At 40.4% G+C, this 20,852-nt stretch overlaps 1 protein-coding gene across 1 annotated transcript in view; it reads right to left on the bottom strand.

Moving 5' to 3' along the window:
* LOC139219687 (zinc finger protein 385B-like) overlaps window positions 1-20,852 on the bottom strand; it is a 65,137-nt gene that overhangs the window by 31,025 nt on the left and 13,260 nt on the right. Inside the window, exon 2 of the mRNA XM_070851620.1 lies at window positions 8,037-8,318. Within this exon, the coding sequence (XP_070707721.1) occupies window positions 8,037-8,316 (280 nt within the window). The 5' untranslated portion in view covers window positions 8,317-8,318. The remainder of the gene's footprint in view (window positions 1-8,036; window positions 8,319-20,852) is intronic.

Raw genomic sequence — 20,852 nt, 5'->3', positions numbered from 1 at the left:
TTTGTTTAGTTATTTTATCTTGCCAAATACCTCAACAGTAATCAGTGTTCCTCACATTTGTTGTTAGTTAGGTTGTTAGTATTCAAATATATTCCTCTTCAGCACACGTGACTCTGCTTCACATGCATGATAATGACTCATGTTCTTGCAAAACCAATTATTTACTATTTACTTGTTTGATTTGAGTCTAAAATCCAGGTGCAGCTCCCTGGGTAATTTCTGAGATGTCTGTGACCTGTAATGTTGATGACACAGCCATAGGGTATACTGTAAAGCAGGTGTCTGCTTTAACTCTATCGGTCCCTCAGGGTTTTGGTGCCATATCTGCCAACCAATGAGTCAAAAAAAAAAACATGAAAAAAAAAAGGAAATGGTGAACAAGCCAACATCAGACCCTTTATTCTGTCTCTGCATCTCCGTCTCCAGCTTACTCTCCTTCCTGCAGGCCTTCAGACTGTGCAGAATGGCCACTGATGACAGATCAAATGACATCTTAAAAATGTCTGCTTTTGCTCAGCAGCCTGTGCTGTATGAAATGAGGCCAAGCAGCACAAAACTGCAGCTGATAAATGTCCTATTTCACAGCTCACACATATTTCTGCATGCATTCGCGTGTCTGTGTGTGCATATGTGCCTCCAGACATATTGGCTTTATGGTTGTTGTTTGTGATACCATATATCTACTGTATGTGGTTATAAAGGAGAAGGAATGATTCAACCTTTAGAAGAACACTAAGCCAAGTCGATCTGCAGTGGAGCTCTATTTGAGAAATTTAGAGATTTTCCATTAGTGAGGGGAGGCTTTGTTCCAAAAAGAAGAAAGGCTTAATTTTCCCTTTCAGTGGGGAAATTGTTATTAACTGTGCAGGAAATGTTGTAGGTCACCTCTCTGACCTACATTATTTTAGGATGTGTGTTCGAACTGCCTCACATTGAAGACTAGAAAATGCAGTCACATTGGGTTACTCTGAAACATGGATTTTTAGCCAGAGGTGTGGTGGTTGAGTATACACTGTATATAACTGCATATCTTCCTAAAAATAGCCAAAGATACATATCAGTGCACATCTTGCACAGTAAACCTGCAGGCAATGATGTTGCAGTGTTTCATGTAATCTGTGATTTTAACTGCACACAAGATACTTTTGTTCCCTGACTTTACCCTGGAAGGCAATACCTCCTCCCAGGAAACATAAACACCCCTGGAAAACGGCACCAAGCCCTGGGTGTGACAACAAATGTCACTTCCTTACTGTCACTTCACATCAGGCACACTCAACTGTAAATAAGAAACAAATATGAAAACATTGATGACAGTCAGGGGCTTAGAGGGAGAAGCGTCTCCAGAAGGTGATGCTGACACAGACATAATGTTAAATGAGGAGGTTACACTGGTGGCATCTCAGGGGTACCTGTTAAGAAGTTGTGAAAGAAGCATTGATACAGTATAGTGAAAGTAACAATACTGTAATATAAAAATACTCAATGGGTAAAAGTCGTGCAATGGAAATGTCAGCAAAATGTAAGCTACGTATTACTCATCAAAAGAAGCCAAAATATAGTTTTCTATATCAAGACACACATATGCTGCTGTTTCCAGCACCAACTGGTGAGGTTTATAATGCTGGACCTGCGGTACACCATAAAATTTTTGGCAAAAGTCTTACTGCGCAGAAAAAAAGGGCAAATGTTTGTGTCAAACGTGGCAACAAGTCAAGGGTGTAACCTGCCTCTCGCCCAGTGCCAGATGGGATTGGCTCCAGCCCCTCCTCAACCCTCTAGAGATAAGTGGTATAGGTAAAGGATGAATGGATGTTTATGTCAATTTTTGCAGAAGATAATCTCTATTCAGGACTTTGCAGCAAAATCTCCCTTAAAATATATCAAAATTATTTAATTACATCACTAACATACCAAATCATGAGGAGTTACTCCTCTCTACGCTGTATGTGAGATATATTTTGGAAATACAGTATAGTATAGATACAGTATAGATGCGAAGAGGCAGAGGAGAGGTAGAATAGAAATCTCTTCTTGTTCTTAGGAATGTCCTCTTCAAAGTCATTTCATTCATCATCATTCACTATATTACTCTGTCCTCTGCTCTCTAAATCCTGTTGAAGATAAATGCAATTTAATGAAAAAGTACTTGCACTCCATAGATTCCACAGGTTGAAAAGCACAAATAAGACAAGAACTACGGGAGCCTCTTAGGAGGTCACCTCATGTGTTTCAAGTGTTGCTAAGGCTACACCTGTAACTTTTCTGGCTTTATCACGTTAAAGAGATGGACTTTTGTCATTTAGACAATGGTGTCTTTTACCTTAATGTTAAATTTTTTATGTTCGACAGTGCACAAGCATTGAAAGACAGGAGGTTAAGGCTGGAGACGCATTCTGTACGTGAAGCAATATGGTTGATATTCATTCCTTCGTCCACACAGCTGGCATGAACGCTGAAACTATGGGGGAGAGAGCACTGGTCTAATTATGACTGTGGTTTTATCAGGATGTTTAACCTCATCTGCTCTGGTGGCATCACCAGAGGGAAAATAATTTTAAAAGACTGATGTGATAGTAGATGGTCGACCTCGTCAGCAACTCTAATGTCTCTTTTACAGTGTGTCTTACATTAATTCAACTGATTTTGTGCATAAGAGATGATGACACACACACACACACACACACACACACACACACACACACACACACACACACACACACACACACACACACACACACACACACACACACACACACACACACACACATTATATATACACACATACTAACAGTCACCTTAATCGACTTGGCTCATCCTCCTTTTCTCCTTTATGCTGCAGAAGGCAGTTTGTGTGTGGGAATCTTCCCTCCTATTTGTTTACAAGATTTAAACAGAAGATCTGCTTGGCTGCAATTTCTGCCTGAAAACGGTTGTTGAATCCAGTAATGAGTCATGTCGCTTTTACAAAACAATCTTGTGTATCTGCTCCCACATTTAAGGATTCTCAGTGCTCTCATTTGAAAAAGGAATCCTCTTATCTCACACCATAGTTTACGTTTCCATGGAGGTTTTCTGGTGATTGGAAATTAAACTTTAAAGGTTTCATTGGTTCATTGATGAGGGCCATGATAAGTAAAACATGTGTACATGAGTGAGTAAGATATAGAACTATTTTGATATTTAAGCTGTTTTCCCAAGGAAAGATGACTCTGGCTGACACTCTGGCTTTATTTAGATTTATTGCTTTTCTTTGTCTTATGATAGTAAACTCAATATATTTGAGTTTTGGACTGTTGATTACACACCATTACACCTGGGATTTCCATTCATTATGATGGGCATTTTTCATTATTTTCTGACCTTTCACAGGCCTAAAGATATCAGTTACGTTAGACAGAGAGTAATCAGTGAGGAAAATGCATCAGTTTGTGGCCTAAATATGACAAAGGCATACAGGACACAGTGTGGCAATCTGTGTCTTTAAAAAGAACAATTTAGGGGCTAAATAAACCAATTCATGGCGATTTTTAGGCCAGGCAGTTGTTTGGTGGGGCTCAATTTGACTGTGGTATTGTCAATTTCACAACAACCCAAACAATGGGGATCAAACGCTGTGGGGTTCATTTAACCAGTTCAAACATGGCAGGTGTGAAATCACTCGGTGCCCTGCGTGGGGAAACGAGAGGCCCTTCACCCTGAGCCACTGACACTAGCCGCCCATGAGTGAGTCTCATCTTAACTATCAATTAGTGGATGAAATAGCTCTGACACTGAGGCCCGCGGCAGGTCGGGTGTTTAAACTCTGTCAGAGCTGATGTTGTTGATGTGCACATCTAATCTGAGCACGTGCACATTATGGAAAGCAAGCAATGGTGAACAGTTGATGAATTTTTGCAATCAAAATGGAAGCTCGTGCATTTTGAAAAAGTTACAGTGGTAATTCCTGTTGTAAGTCCTAATATGTCGACATGGATTTGTTTGCAGTACAAAAAGGAGTTACAATGCTGTAGAGTGTATATAGTAGAGTTTATCATAGTAGCTAAGCATCTCATACACAATTTTCCCTTTGTTTTCTCTTAGAGAAATTTGTCAGTAAGGGAAGTATTTTATCTGAGAGAACAAATCGCTCCCTGCTGTCTTGCCAGCAAACTGGAGCAGAATGAAGGTCACACTCAAAGGACCACACACACTTTCTCAGCTTGCTGAGACATTCATAGACACTCATTTCATTCTCTAGATAATTAGCCTCTTCAGTCAAATAAATATGCCAACACAGTCTAAATGATGGGCCACAGCCATCCACAATCAGCCATAAGCTGTGACCCAATTTCACACAAACTCAATCTAAGCAGGCTTTAAGTATGCACTGTGTTTACAAGCGAAAAGTGACAAATTCAAGTATACTTAAAACAGTCAGTGGCAAACTAAAAATATTACATTTTTGAGTGTGCTGCTGATGGACATCATACCCACAATGCACTGCACAAAGGAAATGGAGGAGCTGTTTACTTATCCATCATTAATTTCTGAATTTACACTTTTGTTTTTTTCCTCACTGTAACATGTTGAAAAGCCCCAAAAAAAGATTAAATTAAATCACTTTCCAAAAATATTCTTACGGTGCAGGTATAAAATCCATAAGGACATAAGGACAAAAGTTCAAGCACACTCACAGAGAGATGAGTGAATGTAACAGAAAGTTATATTTAGCGCGTCAAGGTAAGTCAAGTGTGGCGGCTCTGATGTGTCGGGTCAAAGAAGAGTAGCTGAATGTGCAACAGGGAAGCTGAAAACAACAGCGGACATTTCATTTAACAGTTTGGAGGGACAATAAACAAACATTTCACAAAAGCAGTTCCCAGAAGCAACACCAAAGGAGCTTTTAACTATTATCGTTACAATATAGTAGTAAAAAAGGGCTTCATTAGATTTATTCACCCATTCACACACACCGATACACTGGCCTGACAATTAGGAGTAATTTGGGCTTCAGTGACACTTTGACATATGGACAGGAGGTGAGGATCGAACAATCACTACTGTGATCAGTAGATCTACCTTCAGAGCCAACAACACATACAAAACGTCTGACACATCCCTGTTTGAAGTTAACCTCGCCAAAGTAGCTACTTCACAGCCAACACTGGCACACTCTCAGAGCTCCTTCTCTCCACAGAAGGATAATGTGTGAGGATGGTAAGCAGAGGACCAAACCACTGTGAATCATATAGGGAGGGGGCCGCAGTCTTTCAAAACTTCAAAACAAATAGTTTTGCACCTATAATGAGTACAAGCTTTTCAAAGCATATTATCATATAATTTAAAATAATGTATCCATGTTTACAATGATATATTGAGGGGGACAACTCGTGTTTTTCCAAGGAAGGGGGAGTCAGGACCACCCTCTCTCCCATATAACATAATTGGGTTGAAAGGATTCTGTTTATCAGTGCTCCTAAATGATTACTGTCAACTTTAATGACCGTATCTTTAGTGGTATGAGCAATGATCAATACATTCTGTCAAGTTTTGCATCAGTCTTTGCATCACAGAGGAAGCCACTGCACATAGTCTGCATGCTGGTGTCATACGATGGGGATTTTAAAATCCAGATTTTATGGATTAGTGTGGCCTAAATCCACTACTCAATCACCACTGTTGTGGGCGATATTTTAGCAAGGTAATTATTATTATCATTATGTAGGCAGACATATAATAGATAAAAAAAATTATCTGTCTTTATTATAACTGATGATTGGCTGTCCCAAAACTAAACTTCATATCCTTTTTGGCTTTTATTTTTTCAGCCAGCTTGGATTTGCTAATTCCCCCCACAGTGCAAATCTTGCAAAAAAAAAAATATTTGCAATATATTTACTGTCCATTTGAAATGTCAGAAATCTGAGCATGTATACACTATATAGTGGAGGAAAAAAGAAGTGTCTACGGCAACAATGCGCCACATTTTAGCCACAGCCATGTGTCTCCTCCCATATAAAGTCACCTGGCACTTATTTCCACTTGCTAGAAAAGTAAGATTCACAGACGTTTCTGCATCAAAAAAACTGATGAAAGTTGGACACTGACCCAGATTTCAATAAAAGTTACTGCAGCTAACGTCACAGCAGCTCAGCATCAGTGAGTCAGGAGAAGTTTGCTCCTGGACCCTGGGCAGTCAAAAATACAACAGGTAGATGAATAGAGCCCAGAAATGGGGACTGTGTGCACATACACACACACACACGCACCCGCTCTGTCCTTATGTTCTGGATCAGTCTCACACTTTTAAGTATGAATGATGATCTGCAAAGGCCATTATCTGACAAAAAAAGAGTCAATAACATTCTGATGATAACAAAATGAGGTTGAAGTTAGGCAGAAATCAAACATTAGACGTAGTATCAATTCAATTTAATGCGCTGTGTTAGACTGGAACAGCTAAATATGTGTGGTAAGCCTACAGAGAGAGACAGCCTCATAAATCAACATTAAAAAATGTCGTCTTATTGGCCAGTTGTTCATTCGAGGCTTTTTTCCAGCCCGCTGATTGATCAGGCTGGTCAGCGTGGCAGAGTGACACAGGTGGTGCTGAGTGAAGGTGATTAATGGCCCTTCGTCAAAACAGGTGTGTAGAAAATGCTTGGAAATGCCGAGGGGAATCTGGAATGTGGTATAGTAAACATATACTGAATGCATTACACCTCCTCACGGTTTGCAGATGTGAACATTTGCCAGATCGTGACGGAGAGAGTATACGACAAGTCAAAACAAATAAACACCTGACTAAACAAGGTGTGTTCAGTATCACGGTAAAGTCTGCTGAAAGACTTTTTCTCCACCACTTTTCTTTTTTTTTTTTGGCCAAAAACACTAAACAGCACAACTTCTCCTGCACAGTGAGTACCACAGTGACAGTGTTCTGACATGTGGTGACTCCAAACCTTATAATTTAGTTTTTTTTACATTAGTTCAGAAAAGCCAGATCACATACCTGCACTGTGACATGGAAAATGCTCACTATATACTTTAAGTAGGTAATGGGCATCTTTTTTTTTTTACATCAAGTAGCATGAGGCTCAGAGACAAAGCAGCATGTTTCTACCACTTGTTTAAGTTAGACCCTCTGTGGAGGAAAAATTCATTAAAATGCTGCAGATGACAAAATAACAGAGCCACTGAGAGTACAGCCGCCCCGCAGTAAACATCAATGTGAGGAAGTTCATTATGTTCTGTTTTTGTTCACTGACTGTAAGAGGTGCTGGTTGAACTGTGGTCATTTTGAGGCAGTTTGCAGTGTTGTCAAATATAAAAGTTATGAGTCTTTCAGTTTATGTTGGTGAGGGTCTGCATGTCGGGTGTTACTTTGTCAAGATTTTCGGCTGCTTTATTACATAATGTTGCAATGTTTGAGACTTTTTTCACAGCAGACGTTTTTAACTTGTCATCTGAAGAAAAGCACATGTGTAAGAATAACATAAATGATGGCTCTGTTCCATTTAGGTGCTCCAGTTCCACAGCTCTGGTATGGATGTCTGCGTGATGTCTCACTGGCATGGCTTACTGGGACACTGAAATGTAATGGAGCCATCATTAATGTTATTAGTTACACCTGTGCTTCCCTGCTATGACAAGTCAAAATGTCTGCAGAGGGAACGCACCACTCATCTGAGACGACCTGGCCTCTTTCTGTCTCTTTAAGTTGTCTTAATTTGCCTTAAAAATGGTGATCGATTTCTATTTGGTATTCAACACGACTCGCTGTTAAAAGTAGAGAATTTAACTACAGCCTCACAAAATTAAAATAAAGTAAAATCTTCAATTGTGTCTACAGTGGATTAAGTCAGCTGCTGTCAATTACAAGAGATTTCAAGCTTCTTGAAGGTAAAATATGTGGCAGAACTGTTGTAACGGACTGCATTAGCCTGCATGTGTGTAAAATACTGGAAAGCAGTCTTTCCCCCTTTCAGAAATTACCTCATTTTTTGCACATCTACCTGGATTAAGTATTGAGAAAATAAAATCAGTGCACCTACCTGTGCTGACGGCCTTCGCCAGTCGGCGCAGCCTCCTCTGGTGCGTCTTTCCTCGGTAGTGGATCTGGGCCTGGGCGCTAGAGTTCAGCTGTATGTTGCACACGTGACACATAGTGGCACTGCTGACGCTGCCTTGACGGCGGTCTCGTTTGGCCCTATGCACCGCCGCCGCCACCCTCCTCTCCTCTTCGTCTTCCTCCTCTTCTTCCTCCTCCTGTCCCTCCCGACTCTTGGGAGGGGGGCTGCTGTCCATCCAGTCGGGGCTTTTTGGACGATTCATATCTGGAGAAGAAAAAAGGTAATGGAGGTCATCCATCAGAGGCAAGACAGTCCCCATGCACATCCAGAATGTGTGGTTTGTATCCATCCACAGGGGGGCAACAGAGCAGCACGACTCCATTCAGAGCAGAGCAGTGTTGGTCTCTCTCTTTAGTGTCATTCAAACTGCAATTAAATGAGCACCAGCATCACAGTGCTTGACATTTAATTGCACTAAACAGAGAGATTTCACTGGCAGAAAAAAGATGCTTACCACTTGGAATTATCTACATCCTTTGACCAGTGCACTCACTGTCAGCATACTCACCCTTCAATATGTTCAAATGCATGTTAAAAATCTTTGATATCCCATTAAAGGCTTGAATTAAGGTCCCAGTACTCTATCAGAAGGTATCAACACTTAAATTCACAAAATGTGTCGTACGAACCATTTCTAGTACAACCGCGGCCCTTAGATATCCATTAGCTGAAAGGCATGGCCTATCTCTGGCACACATCACAGCATAACAACAGTAGATAAGTATCTTGTTCCAGCTTCTCTCCATTTATCAGATAATAAAAGCTGATTCCCAAGGTACACAGAGTGGTATGTTTTTTTTTTTTTTTCTGAGCACACAAAGCCTTAATACCTGTAATGGCTGAGCGATTCTGGCAGATTGACAGCATAAATCAAGCTGCAGCTAAACGCCAGCACTGCTGTGAATGTGGAAATGTCACCCAAAGTCTAACTGAATTCTTTGTTTTGGTGCTGTTCATATGATAATGGAGTCAATTAAGCCCTCATGGTGTTGGACATTTTATCCTCCGCCTCGCTGAATGCACCCCCCTCCCCTCAAACAGAAACCATCATTTTTAAAATCTGTGCTGTTCTGAAAATTCAATTTGGCCGGTGGAAAGATGAAAGTGGAATGGAAATGTGTTCACTGGAATTCATCAGCCTCCGTCCAGCAACATGCTGTAGACTTCAAAGCTGCAGCCCATCACCATGATTTGAATGATGTTTTACTGCAGTCTGGCAGTGGATAGGGACATGTGTAACTGCCGGTGGAGATGGTTCATTGTAACCTTGGCCTCAACAAACACATGCCTAAAACATACAAAGTGTCGCAATTTCTAACAGCCAGCGATGTACTGAGCAGCCCAACATATACAGCAACCAAATACCAAACCCCTGGAAGAGGTGCATTTAAAACGTAAGTTAGACATGGGCTGTTGTGCTACTGTAATGTGCAACAGGAAATGTGTTCTGTGGGAAATTATTATTGAAGTAACATAAAGCAGAAAAGCTGTTAATTAATATGGCTGGCAAGTCAGAAAATGTTGATACTGATTGTCAGTAAAATATCCGCAGACGTCATAATTCATTAGTTTCCTTCCAAAATAGCGGATTTTGCGATACAAAATCCAATCGCAGTGACTACAGCATTAGTAAACATATTATTATTTTATGTTCTTGGTTTGATACTTGAAGTCCTCAGTGACATAAAACAAAAGATACAACTTCTTTATTAACATTTATCTGAAGCAACCCTGTCCTTGACTTACCCATGGTGCTTTTCTTACTTAAACCTAACTAGACTGGACTCCGGATGTAAATGTTGATCTCTGGCGTCAGACTCCCCATCTTTGTGGGTCCATCATCCACCCTGATCCCAGGCAACAATTGCCAACACAAAATAATTGGGGAAACTTGAGATTATTTTCCAGACCAAAATTCACCACAGTGTTTGAAATACAAGTATATCAGAACTCGCTCAACTTCTGATAAATTAATGATTAATGCATAATCTAAAGCCTGGAAATATAATTAGTTGGCAAATGCAAATATTTTTTTTCTTATATTTGACCTTCATCAGAAATCATTGATGTGTGAAGTGATTATAATTAAATGTTGTAGCAGTCTATACTTAATGTAGGGCCACACTACAGACTCCATACTATCTGGTTGCTTGAGGTCTTTCTGGTGCTTTACTTTAACTGGGCCAGCACTTTTTATTATTGCCCACCTGTTTACTCTTACTTATTAATGTTTATCACAACACACCACTGAATGCAGGTACACGTCATATTTTAATCACGACACATTGATTGTTTTCCTGCTCAAACAAGCCGCAGGCCGTGGCAGAAAGATGCTGCTACTTTGTGGCTGTCTGAGGTATAAAATATGTCTCTGTTCTGTCAGACAGCTGCTGGATAAGAGCTCAGACTTTGGCTCTTGCCTCCAAAGTCTTTTGTCAGTAAATGGTCCTCCATCACAGTACAGTATTGATGAGCAAACAGCAGAAAGGGTCACCCGGGGGGGATATGAGGGCTGTCTCATTCACTTTGATTTGCATCGACAAGATCTCCCCGTGCAGTGATGGAATGGACGAGAAAACTACCAGAAGTCAGTTTACTCGTCTTTTGAGGCCGTCATGTAAATTGTTGTGACGTGTTTCATCAGTTTTGTCTCTTTTAAGTGTGTTTAGGATTACTGCCAATTAGCTGATGAAGTAGCATGTTAGCAGTTAGGACTTTTAAACGTCATTGTTAATTTTTATGCACTGCCCCTACTAGGTAGATAATAAACGACAAAACGATAAATAAATAAAAATAAATGCCACAGTTTTCAGGCTTAGTATCAGTAAATTGCCATTCTTTGCTTACATGGTGACAACTATGTGGTTGAAAGCTTGGGAAAAAGCTAATAAGTGAGCCTTGTATTAAGACAACCAGTGCAGTGCCCATACGGAGCGGTCCACTTTCTTGGTCCCTGGAAGAGCTGTGTGCAGCCTTGTCGAGAAACTCTCATCCTGTCGACTTCACACTCGTCACAGTATTTCCTTGGGCCTTCGAGAGGCCACCATATTGGGGAGGTCTCTCTCACACACAGGTTGCTGGGTTTAAGTTCTGGCACTGGTTTTATTCCAAGTCGGAAAATATTGAGATGCTGCCACTAATTTATAGGTGTAAACCCTCCTCCACACCGGAACCACCCAAGCTTGCTCCACTCACTCATCTTTATGTGGTCAGCTGGAGTTGGAGCACCTGACAGTCCAATTACAAAACTACTTTAAAGAGGATGCCGGCCTGCCAGCAGCTGCTGGTTTCTGCTGGCTCTCTGTACTGCAGCCAGGGCTTCTCTGCCTGTCTGGCACCTGAGTGGGCAGCTGGGAACAGCCCAGTCCTCTGCTATGGACCAAATGGCTAAAGTTACTGGTGCTTCACAGAGCAAGCTGTGGCACCTGCAGCCTCGAGCTGCATTTAGTTGTGAGTTAGAGTGAAAACCCCCTTACTTAACATGCTTCAAAATGGTATACTGGAGTGAAATTGTAGCGTCAAACAGAAATTGATGGATTTTTTTTGTTTGTAATGAACACTTAACACAAAGTTCTTGCACCCTAGAAAGCCATAAACTCTGACTGTGAATTTCAAAAATGCTGAAACTACACTGTAGAGCAACAAGTCCCCCGACAGAACAAGTGAGGGTGACAGTGTGCAGGACTTTTTTCTTCTTTACATCATTATACTGAACAAAAATGTGATTTCATCATGACAAAGGAAAAATGACTCTACTGTGCTCATTCAGAGATTAGGACCTAACTGAGTGTAATAATGAGTAAATGAGCAGGGGGGCTAACACACTACAAATACCTAAATATTACCACCAAAAGATGTACAAGAATGTACATATACGTGTACCTGTCACTCAGAAAGTGCTGCAATATCACATGTGAATAATTAGTAGCTTGCAGATATGAGTCTCTAGAACATCTTGTTTGGTTTTAGCAGTAAAGAGCTATTTACTGATAGTATTATCCATGCAGGAGACATATTGGGACCCTGAGGTTGGAGGTAAATCCCAGCAAGCTGGCAGTAAGAACTATTTTGTTTGTTCTTCAGTTTCATAATACAAGAAGCCAAAGGGGAGCTCCAGAATCACAAACACAGTACCTTTATCTGTAAACGCAGTATGTGCTGTGCTGTCCTCTTAGTAGTGAAGCTATCTGGCACCAGCAGCTCTTTAAATACCAGCACTCATCAGCCTGTCTGGCTGTAGGTCCAGGATGAGGAGAGACTACATCAAAGCCAAGAACATAAAGCACTGGACTTAAATGTGACTTCATGTGTCTCTCTCTTTGGCCTGATGCCCCTCATGAAGTTAAACAAATCAGCATGAGATGCAGCACTAGGAGGTGTGCGCTTGTTTGACCTGACACAGTAAGTGAATAAGAAGTTGTTTCATGCTGTCAAATCACACCACACAATACTGCAATTTTCATGACAGCCTAATGGCAAAATAAAAACACTGGGTTCATGATATGATATGATAAAACATCTCCAAGTGTCATTTTTTGGTGTTGTTGTTATCCTGCATCTGCAGCTTGTTGAAGCATTTGAACTAATGATTCTTGTCACCAGCGGAACAAGACAGCAGACATAAAAACAAATTCACCCGCCTGTAAGTCTGATCTTTTTGTGTAACACTCAACTAACTTTCCCTGCCAACAGCGTGCTCAACATCTTTACTTTATGGCCTGAGGCAGCTGCATGAAAATGACCTGTCGACATCATACACCACTCTATCAAGGGACTCACTTGTAGCTTCAGTGTATTGTTCTCCTCATGGGTGCCTACATAAATGAGTAATAATTCATTTTGCTCTTTGACATGTGTGCGGTTCTTCAAAGGTCTGCAAATGAATAAATTTTTTTAGTAGACCGTCTAAGGAAGTCCAGCACTATGTCTAATGTATGTATTTAGTATCCTGACTGTGCTTCATCACTTACAGAATTATTTCATGGCTGACTTTAAAGGCTCCGCACACCTACACAGGTGTTTCCACTTGCTCAGGCTGAAGATGGGCAGAGCTAAATGAGGGCATTAGACTCCATGCACCGATAAGAGCGACAAAGGTGTAATTTGTCCCAACATGCAACAAAGCTAACAGGGTGAGGAGGATGTCAATCAGACCCAGTTTTCTCCCCCACACACCCTCCAGAGACGAGCTCTAATCATTCACAATAAATGAAATCACTTGTGTCAGTGTACCGTGGCAGTGCAAGATCCTTAATGGTTTTTAGCCATGCTAGTGGTATCGCTCTATGGACGATTATTTCAGCTATTGGCTGCATTGCTGTTACATTCAAACCCCCTCACAGTGAATAAGTACTAACTGTGGCGATGCTGTTCTTTTAGCACCATCATCAGGTCAAAAGTTTGATTTGTCAAATACCTTTTATGAACAAACACCTGCACCAACATTCCCATCAGCCTCAGCTGTACTCTGTTTAGTGCTAATGATATACCTGTACATTAAGCTTTTAGTCTTTATGTTTAATTCTATGGTTCAGGGTAGATGAGACGGTGTGTAAAATTGTCATTAAAGGAAACAAGTTATACAGAAGTTATCTTCGCTGGATAAAATTGTCTTCTGTAAGTGCTTACATCAGCTATATACATCACTGCTTCTTCTTCCATGAAGGCAGAAATGTGGGATGGTGATTGAGGCTAACTGTTTAACCAGGTGGGCACAGGGCTGACAGGCAGCTATAACACTGCCAACCTGTTCAGCCTGTTTCCAGCAGGCTCCTCTCCCCATCTGTATGATGTGCCGCCTGGCTTGATGAGCTCTGGTTTCACACCGGGGGCGAACTTGTTTATCACAAAGCTTTGACAAATGAGGAGCCGCTGCAAGAAAAGCGTTGGCTCTGTGAAGTGTAAAATAATAATTTCAAATAATACACTATCAAAGAGTTTTAGACACGTTAGGTTTTTCTTCAGGAACGTACAATGTATACAATCGTACAGGTGCTCCATAGATATCGGAAGAGCTGTGTATTTTGAATTATGTTCAACTTAGTGACAACATCTTGTCCTTTTTTTTTAAATCACATTAATTACATGATAAAATCACTTGTCAGCATGTGGATCACTGTCCTATATTTTCTCAAGGGGACATAGTACAGCGTGGCATTTACACTCTGTTGGGGATTCAACAGGATTTGGCTGTATAGAGACAATCACACACAACCACAACCACAAGGTGGCCTGAGATTGTATTTCAGAAAATCATATCATGTGTTTAGACTGGCCTTTAAGAACTAAGACACCCTTCCAGGCTATTAATCCACCAGAACCTGTGAACTTTTGCTGCTCTTTGTGGTCAATCTGCAATCTAGGAAACTTCCTGGAGGGAGCAGGTGTAATGCAGCCGCATTAAGAGGACGACCAAGGCGCTTAGCATTTATACACAGGGCAGCTGTTATTGGGATGTTTTGGCATGGCCATATGCTCTTTTAAAGATGGCATTGTTCCAGATACTAAGGTCAAGATGCGTTCCCTCGCCACAACACCTGTCATCACTGTTCCATTACATAGACAACAGACGACAGCGGATGAAGCACTCGGCCTGACATGGAAAAACTGGACGGTGGAGTAATACGAGTAATAATCTTGTTGTTTCTCATAGTCACTACATAGGGTTTATTTACGAAGACACCTACAGGTCTTTTCAGTCTTAACAGGCACAGTAAATGCTGAACAACTGAATGACGAGTGGGCTACAATTACAGTTGTGTTGCTAGGCAACCCTGCACATCCGGTAAAAATATGAATTTGAGCCTTTTCCACACAAATTGCAGCACAATTTTGGTGTAATTTGTGCAAAAAAGGCAAAGAAATGGACAAAAGCCACATTTTCCTGAATGGTTGATAAAGAAATGTGGGCAGAGAGTTGGGGGTGAGTGAAATACGTTATAGAATAATGTCTCTACTGTTTTCTTCTTACACAACTTACAACTGTAGCACTGACAGCCCTGATTCCAGCTGCAAAAATTACTCATGACTATAGTCGATCCAATTATCAGAATGTGTGTCTGTCCCCTAAGGCTGCAAAGAAAAACAATTACCTGTTAAACAGTAATAGGTTACAGTCAGCATGCTGTTGTGTGCCGACGGTGATACTGGCGAGCACATGTCGTCACCTGTTCCTAGTGAGTAAAATAAGTATACTAATTGCGAAGTTGATCTACAGATAATCAATCTGCAATTATTTTAATACCTGAATAATTGATTAAGTAATTGTTGTGAGCAAAAATGCCAAAACATTCTCTGGTTGTACGATCTTCAATATGAAGATTTGAAGCTTTTCCTAGTAAACTGAAAATCTTTGGGCTTCCTGGTGTTACTCAGAAAAAATAAGGAATATTTAGTATACATAACGGGCATTTTCCACTGTTTTCTAACATTTTACAGACAAAACAATTAGTCAATATAACAATCAAAATAATAAAAAGAATAGTTGATAATCTGTACAGATGTTGCTTGATGTGAAAATGCAGCAGGTGGGATTTTAACTTACAAACTGGTTACTTAGCAAATTAAATAGCCAGCCTATAAACCCTTATGAAGTGCGTCTTATTACAAAGTGGTGAAGTAAAATCCTTTGTTAGTTGTGTGACGATGCTTCTCTCTGTGGTGCATTTAAAATAAGGATGACAAAAAGCTCTTGAGTATGAACACAGCTCAAGGAGAAGCATGACTCACCTGGAGCTCAATGAAGTATAAATGCACACATCGGAGGTGCACATAAAGACACACTCAGGTGCATCCACGATACTGACATTCAAAAACACACACCACAACCCTCACAGACACACAGACACTAGACACACTGCAGATATGACACAACTGTGTTGGCATACATAATCCCACAGCATGAGCGGTATATTGTGTGTCAGATCTCTATGACAAGGTCATTTGCAAATGTTCCACTCATATAATGCAGTGATTCAGTCTGTTAGATAAGTGAGTGGGAGCTGTTAAAAGGGTGCATATTTTTAGTCTCCACATTTTCCTTGGACTAAGCTGGTGCTGTGAACATGGGGTCCGACGCTGTGTACGTCTGTATGGCTGTACATAACATGAAGGCCGTGACACGTTTCTATAGACCATGTAGGCTATTCTGTCGGCTGTCTAAGCCCGGGGCAGGAATTATACCACGGCCAAACGGCCAGTGCTGTAGATGTCCTGGGGGTGTGGCCATAATGCCCCTTCTAAAATTAACCATCCACACGGCCAGTTTGACATGCCCTCTTGTGAACTGGACATTTTGCCTTGAAAGAAAGTCATTTAAAACTTCATATGATGCATAAAATAAACAATAAATAATAAACAGCAAATAAACCACATTTAGTATGAACCATTATCTTTAAAGGAGGCAGAAGTGTAGAGTGAAGGGTAGGCGGACTCCAGGATCAGGAAACACTGAAGTATGGAATTAGCCAGAAAGTTGCTTAAGGACAGAGAGATCTGTGATCTGTGAGTGCTTGAGCAGAGATAAAATGTATAAAAACTAAATGTACGACAAGTAATTAGCCACTGTAATGAAGAATATAGCAAAATTAACTGGGCAATTATTTTCTATAGCCTCTGATTGAAATATATTGAATTTTATTTATGTTATTTATTATGTGTAGATACTTTATTTTCTATGTGATAACTTCATATTTCATGGATTATTATTTACCTTTTTTGCACATTGTAATTACAAATAATTCCCAATGTTCCCCATGTTCAGCTGAATGTTTGTGTATCTATATATTGTTCAGTGTTTTTAAATTTGCCAACTCCTACTTATTGATTGTATACTGATTTGTCTTCATACACTGTAAAATCACATGTTGTTTTGTATCATTGGTTTTAGCATCGGTGTCCTACGTTTTGGCTGCGATGTCCCAATAAATTTGTATTTAAAGGCCAAAGTGGTCTTGCCCTAAAAATGACTTAATTCCAGCCCTGAAACAACAAAACTAGAACATGTCTGCAGTCAACTTTTGACATAGACAATCTAAATAACTAAATGTACATGTAAACTGTAAAAGAATATGAACTTTGTTTAGGTTTCAAATTATGTTTTCTAATTTGAATTCTTGAATATCACCTCCAAAAGCAGTTCATGCATTCAACTCTATACCTTCATAAACCAAGATTTTGCTTGAACACTGAAAAATGCCGCTTCTCGTAACATAAAGAAACTACCTCAGCATTTCTCATTCAAACCACAGCATCCTGTCTTCGTGGATTCAATAAATCACATGCAGCAGATCAGTGTTTCCCTGTCGTGGTCCTGGAGTTCACCTACCCTGCATGTTTTAGATGCTTCCCTGCTCTGACACACCTCATTCAAATAACCAGGAGGTTATCAGGCTTCTGAGGTTATCAATAATGTTATCCCACAATACACAAATGTGGTGCAACATAAAATAATGGCAACACAAGATGCTGTGGCGGCCCAGTAGTACGGGTAATTCATGTGAAAATCCACAATCATGTGTATACACACACACACACACTCCTCTGAGGGAGCTTGGCTGAGTTCCCAACAAATGTCTGTACTGGTTTGGCATCCATCTTGTATACACCTCCCAGCTATCACCAGATAACACACACACGCACCACTCTCTGTAGCAGGAGATTAGATCCAGTGTTAAACAAAGAAGGAGAGAAGGTTTCTGACATGCCAGCTCTTTAATTAGACCACTGGTATCTGAGGACACACACACACACACACACACACACACACACACACACACACACACACACACACACACACACACACACACACACACACACACACACACACACACACACACACACACACACACACACACACACACACACACACACACACACACACACACACACACACACACACACACACACACACACACACACACACACACACACACCAGCTTTTAGAGGAGCTACAGAATATCACAAGAACAATAAGCAAATAAACTCTGTCAAACATGATCACATGCACACACACTCATACACCTGCTCTTGCTAAGTGTGTGTAATCCAGGTTGTTTGTCTGTCTAGTGTTTGTCACTGTAAGACAGCGACAGCCACACAGGAGGTGGAGCAGCCAATCAGCTGTCACCGTCTCTGATGTGTTGGGAGCCACAGGACCAGGCAGCCCTGCATACCACCTCTTTGGCTCTAAGTGTTGTACAGCACTAGCCGATAAGGCTGCTCCAACCTACCCAACAGCTAGCTGAATGTTAAAATCAATTACATAATCACTAGGCAAATGGACTGTTTTTATATTTACTGTCAACTTTGTTTTACAGTGGTCTTGGCTACGAGTCGTGACCACACTAAAAGTCATGCGGCCAGTCTGCTTCATTCAGAAATGACTGTCGGATGGTCAAACAGCATCATAAACCCGCTCCCCCGTCACCTTTAGACGGACTGGGGAGGCTGCTTCTAACCATTTTTTTAACTTTCCGAAACAGTCAATCCGTCACTCACACCCACTTTGTGACCTGATAATCCAAGCGTGTGGAGGGGAGACAAGAGCAAGGATTTGAACTACTCTCTCTTGCTGTCTTTTTGACTGCAGCACTGTGAATGCCTGAAAATGTGCGCCGTTAGCCCTGTAGCATGTTCCACGGCCTGGTACTGGTCCACAGCCCAGTGATTGAGTATCAGTGATTTTCATAATGGCAAGGAGTCCATAGTGGAAGCTTAAGAGAAAATCAGTGAACAGCTTGCAGGAAAAACCATATCTATAAAATTATTTAGAGAAATAGCAATCCAATGCATCAGTAGTTACGATAGAATGAAATGCATTCAGTAGTGAAATGGACCAGAGCAGTATAAGCTGTAAAGTCAATCACACCATGACACACACACACGCTTCTGTACATACACAGTCCGTCATGTACTGACACACCACATGGTCAGCCTCATCACTGTGAGCAGCTACAGTACGTCATACTAGAGTCATACTTCTGTTTGATCCTGGCAGGCAGCCATTCATTATGAATGAGATTGATGAAATGCTGGCAGCTGTCTTTGTGTTTATGTGTTGGATTATGCGATGCCTATCTGTCAGCGGTGATCACACACAAAGTGTATGTCAAAATTTAACAGAAGATTAATGTGAGGTAGCAAACCCTGTTCTCAGAAATGGACTTATAAAGACTAAAAAATATGGCTTTATGGCTTTAGTACTCATTGTAATGTAAAGTTTGGAAGCCAGTTATTAGTTCCTTTTGAGTATTTTATATGAAAATGTATGAATGTTCTTTATCTTATATACTGTGTGTGTATTTCTTTCGTGCTTAAGTGTGTGAAGAGCAACTGATTATGTTATTAGGAAAAGGAAATAACCCGTTTTGGTCTTTTTTTTATATCCATGCGTCATAGAGCTGATCACCATATAAACTGTAACTGTAAGAAACATTGGCAAACTGTAAGTAGATTTAGATATTTACTATATTACGAATACCATAATATAATGCAATATATTACAAAATATTGTATATTGTAATAGTGTTTTTTAAATTGCTTTGGTAGAGGAAACTAGACGGCGTTTAAATATAGGCCACATTTTGGCACAAACAACCCAGAGGCCGTGCCTATGTAAAATAAATCCCTGTCCTTGCACTTAATCTTCTTTCAGTACAAACTTTGACACATTCACTTAAAGGTAGTCTGTGCTCCACATAAACACCGCTGAGGTAGGCCACAGCCAGGAATGACAAAATGTAATCTCCTTCCCCCAGGTGGACTCTCGTAAACTAAAGTGTCCTCTAGCGTATAGCCAGGAAGATGGAGACAGAGAAAATCACCCACACAGAGCAGAATCTGCACTGGAACACACCATGTTAATGCATGTTTTAATTCTTTTTTTAATAAGACGTTACTTTATAGTTTGCACTTCAATCGCTCCTAACATTTCAAAGCAAACGTAAAGGTTAAAGATTTTTGAAAAACTGTTTCACGGTCATTATTTTTTATTAATTTGCTTGTGATCTGAAAATCAACTTGCAGGGACTTGAAACTTGCTCGAGTTTGCAGTCTTATGAGTAAATTATGCACTGCATAACTATGCCACAGTAACCCAATTTGGACAAAAACAGGTTTACAAGGTTATTTTTACACAATGCATCAATAAATGGAAATGAATACATTAGTGGTAAACCAAAGGCATCTTATAAGGAAGAAAATACTCATAAATTCTTTAAAAACTAACAACTTCATATTTTACAGAAAATCAGCTAAAACATGTGAAAACACTGATTTAGCCTTAACTGAAGTGCTAGTATGGTGTTCCATCCTTCACCCCTTGTATTGTTTCACTGTAAATATTACACACATTATTCAATGCCACATGTGTTTCACTGGGTTAGATAACAAGACATGAGTCTCTGCCGTGATTTTTACCCAGTGACAGGACATAAAGGATGTACAAGAAGACACCTCATTGTGGCTAAAATCCTTGGTAAGCATCCAACTCTGTGATAAAAGAGGAGCAGAGGACATGGGATTAAGCCAAGGACGAAGAATGGTGCAGTAGGAGAGGAGGGGATGATGGAAACTGAAATGGGATGGAGAAGCTCAATGGAGCTATTTTAACATATAAGAAAAGCAAAGCAAAGGCAGTACAGTAACACAAGAGAGACAGAAGATGATGAAAAGCACATTATGAGCAAATAAATAAAAAATTCAGGCAAGGACAAGAGGGAGAAGTGGGACTTTGGGGGC

This window comes from Pempheris klunzingeri, chromosome 20, assembly GCF_042242105.1.
Source record: "Pempheris klunzingeri isolate RE-2024b chromosome 20, fPemKlu1.hap1, whole genome shotgun sequence".
NCBI lineage: Eukaryota > Metazoa > Chordata > Actinopteri > Acropomatiformes > Pempheridae > Pempheris > Pempheris klunzingeri.
Note: the sequence above shows the minus strand (reverse complement) of the source record. Positions and strands in the feature narration are given on the sequence as shown.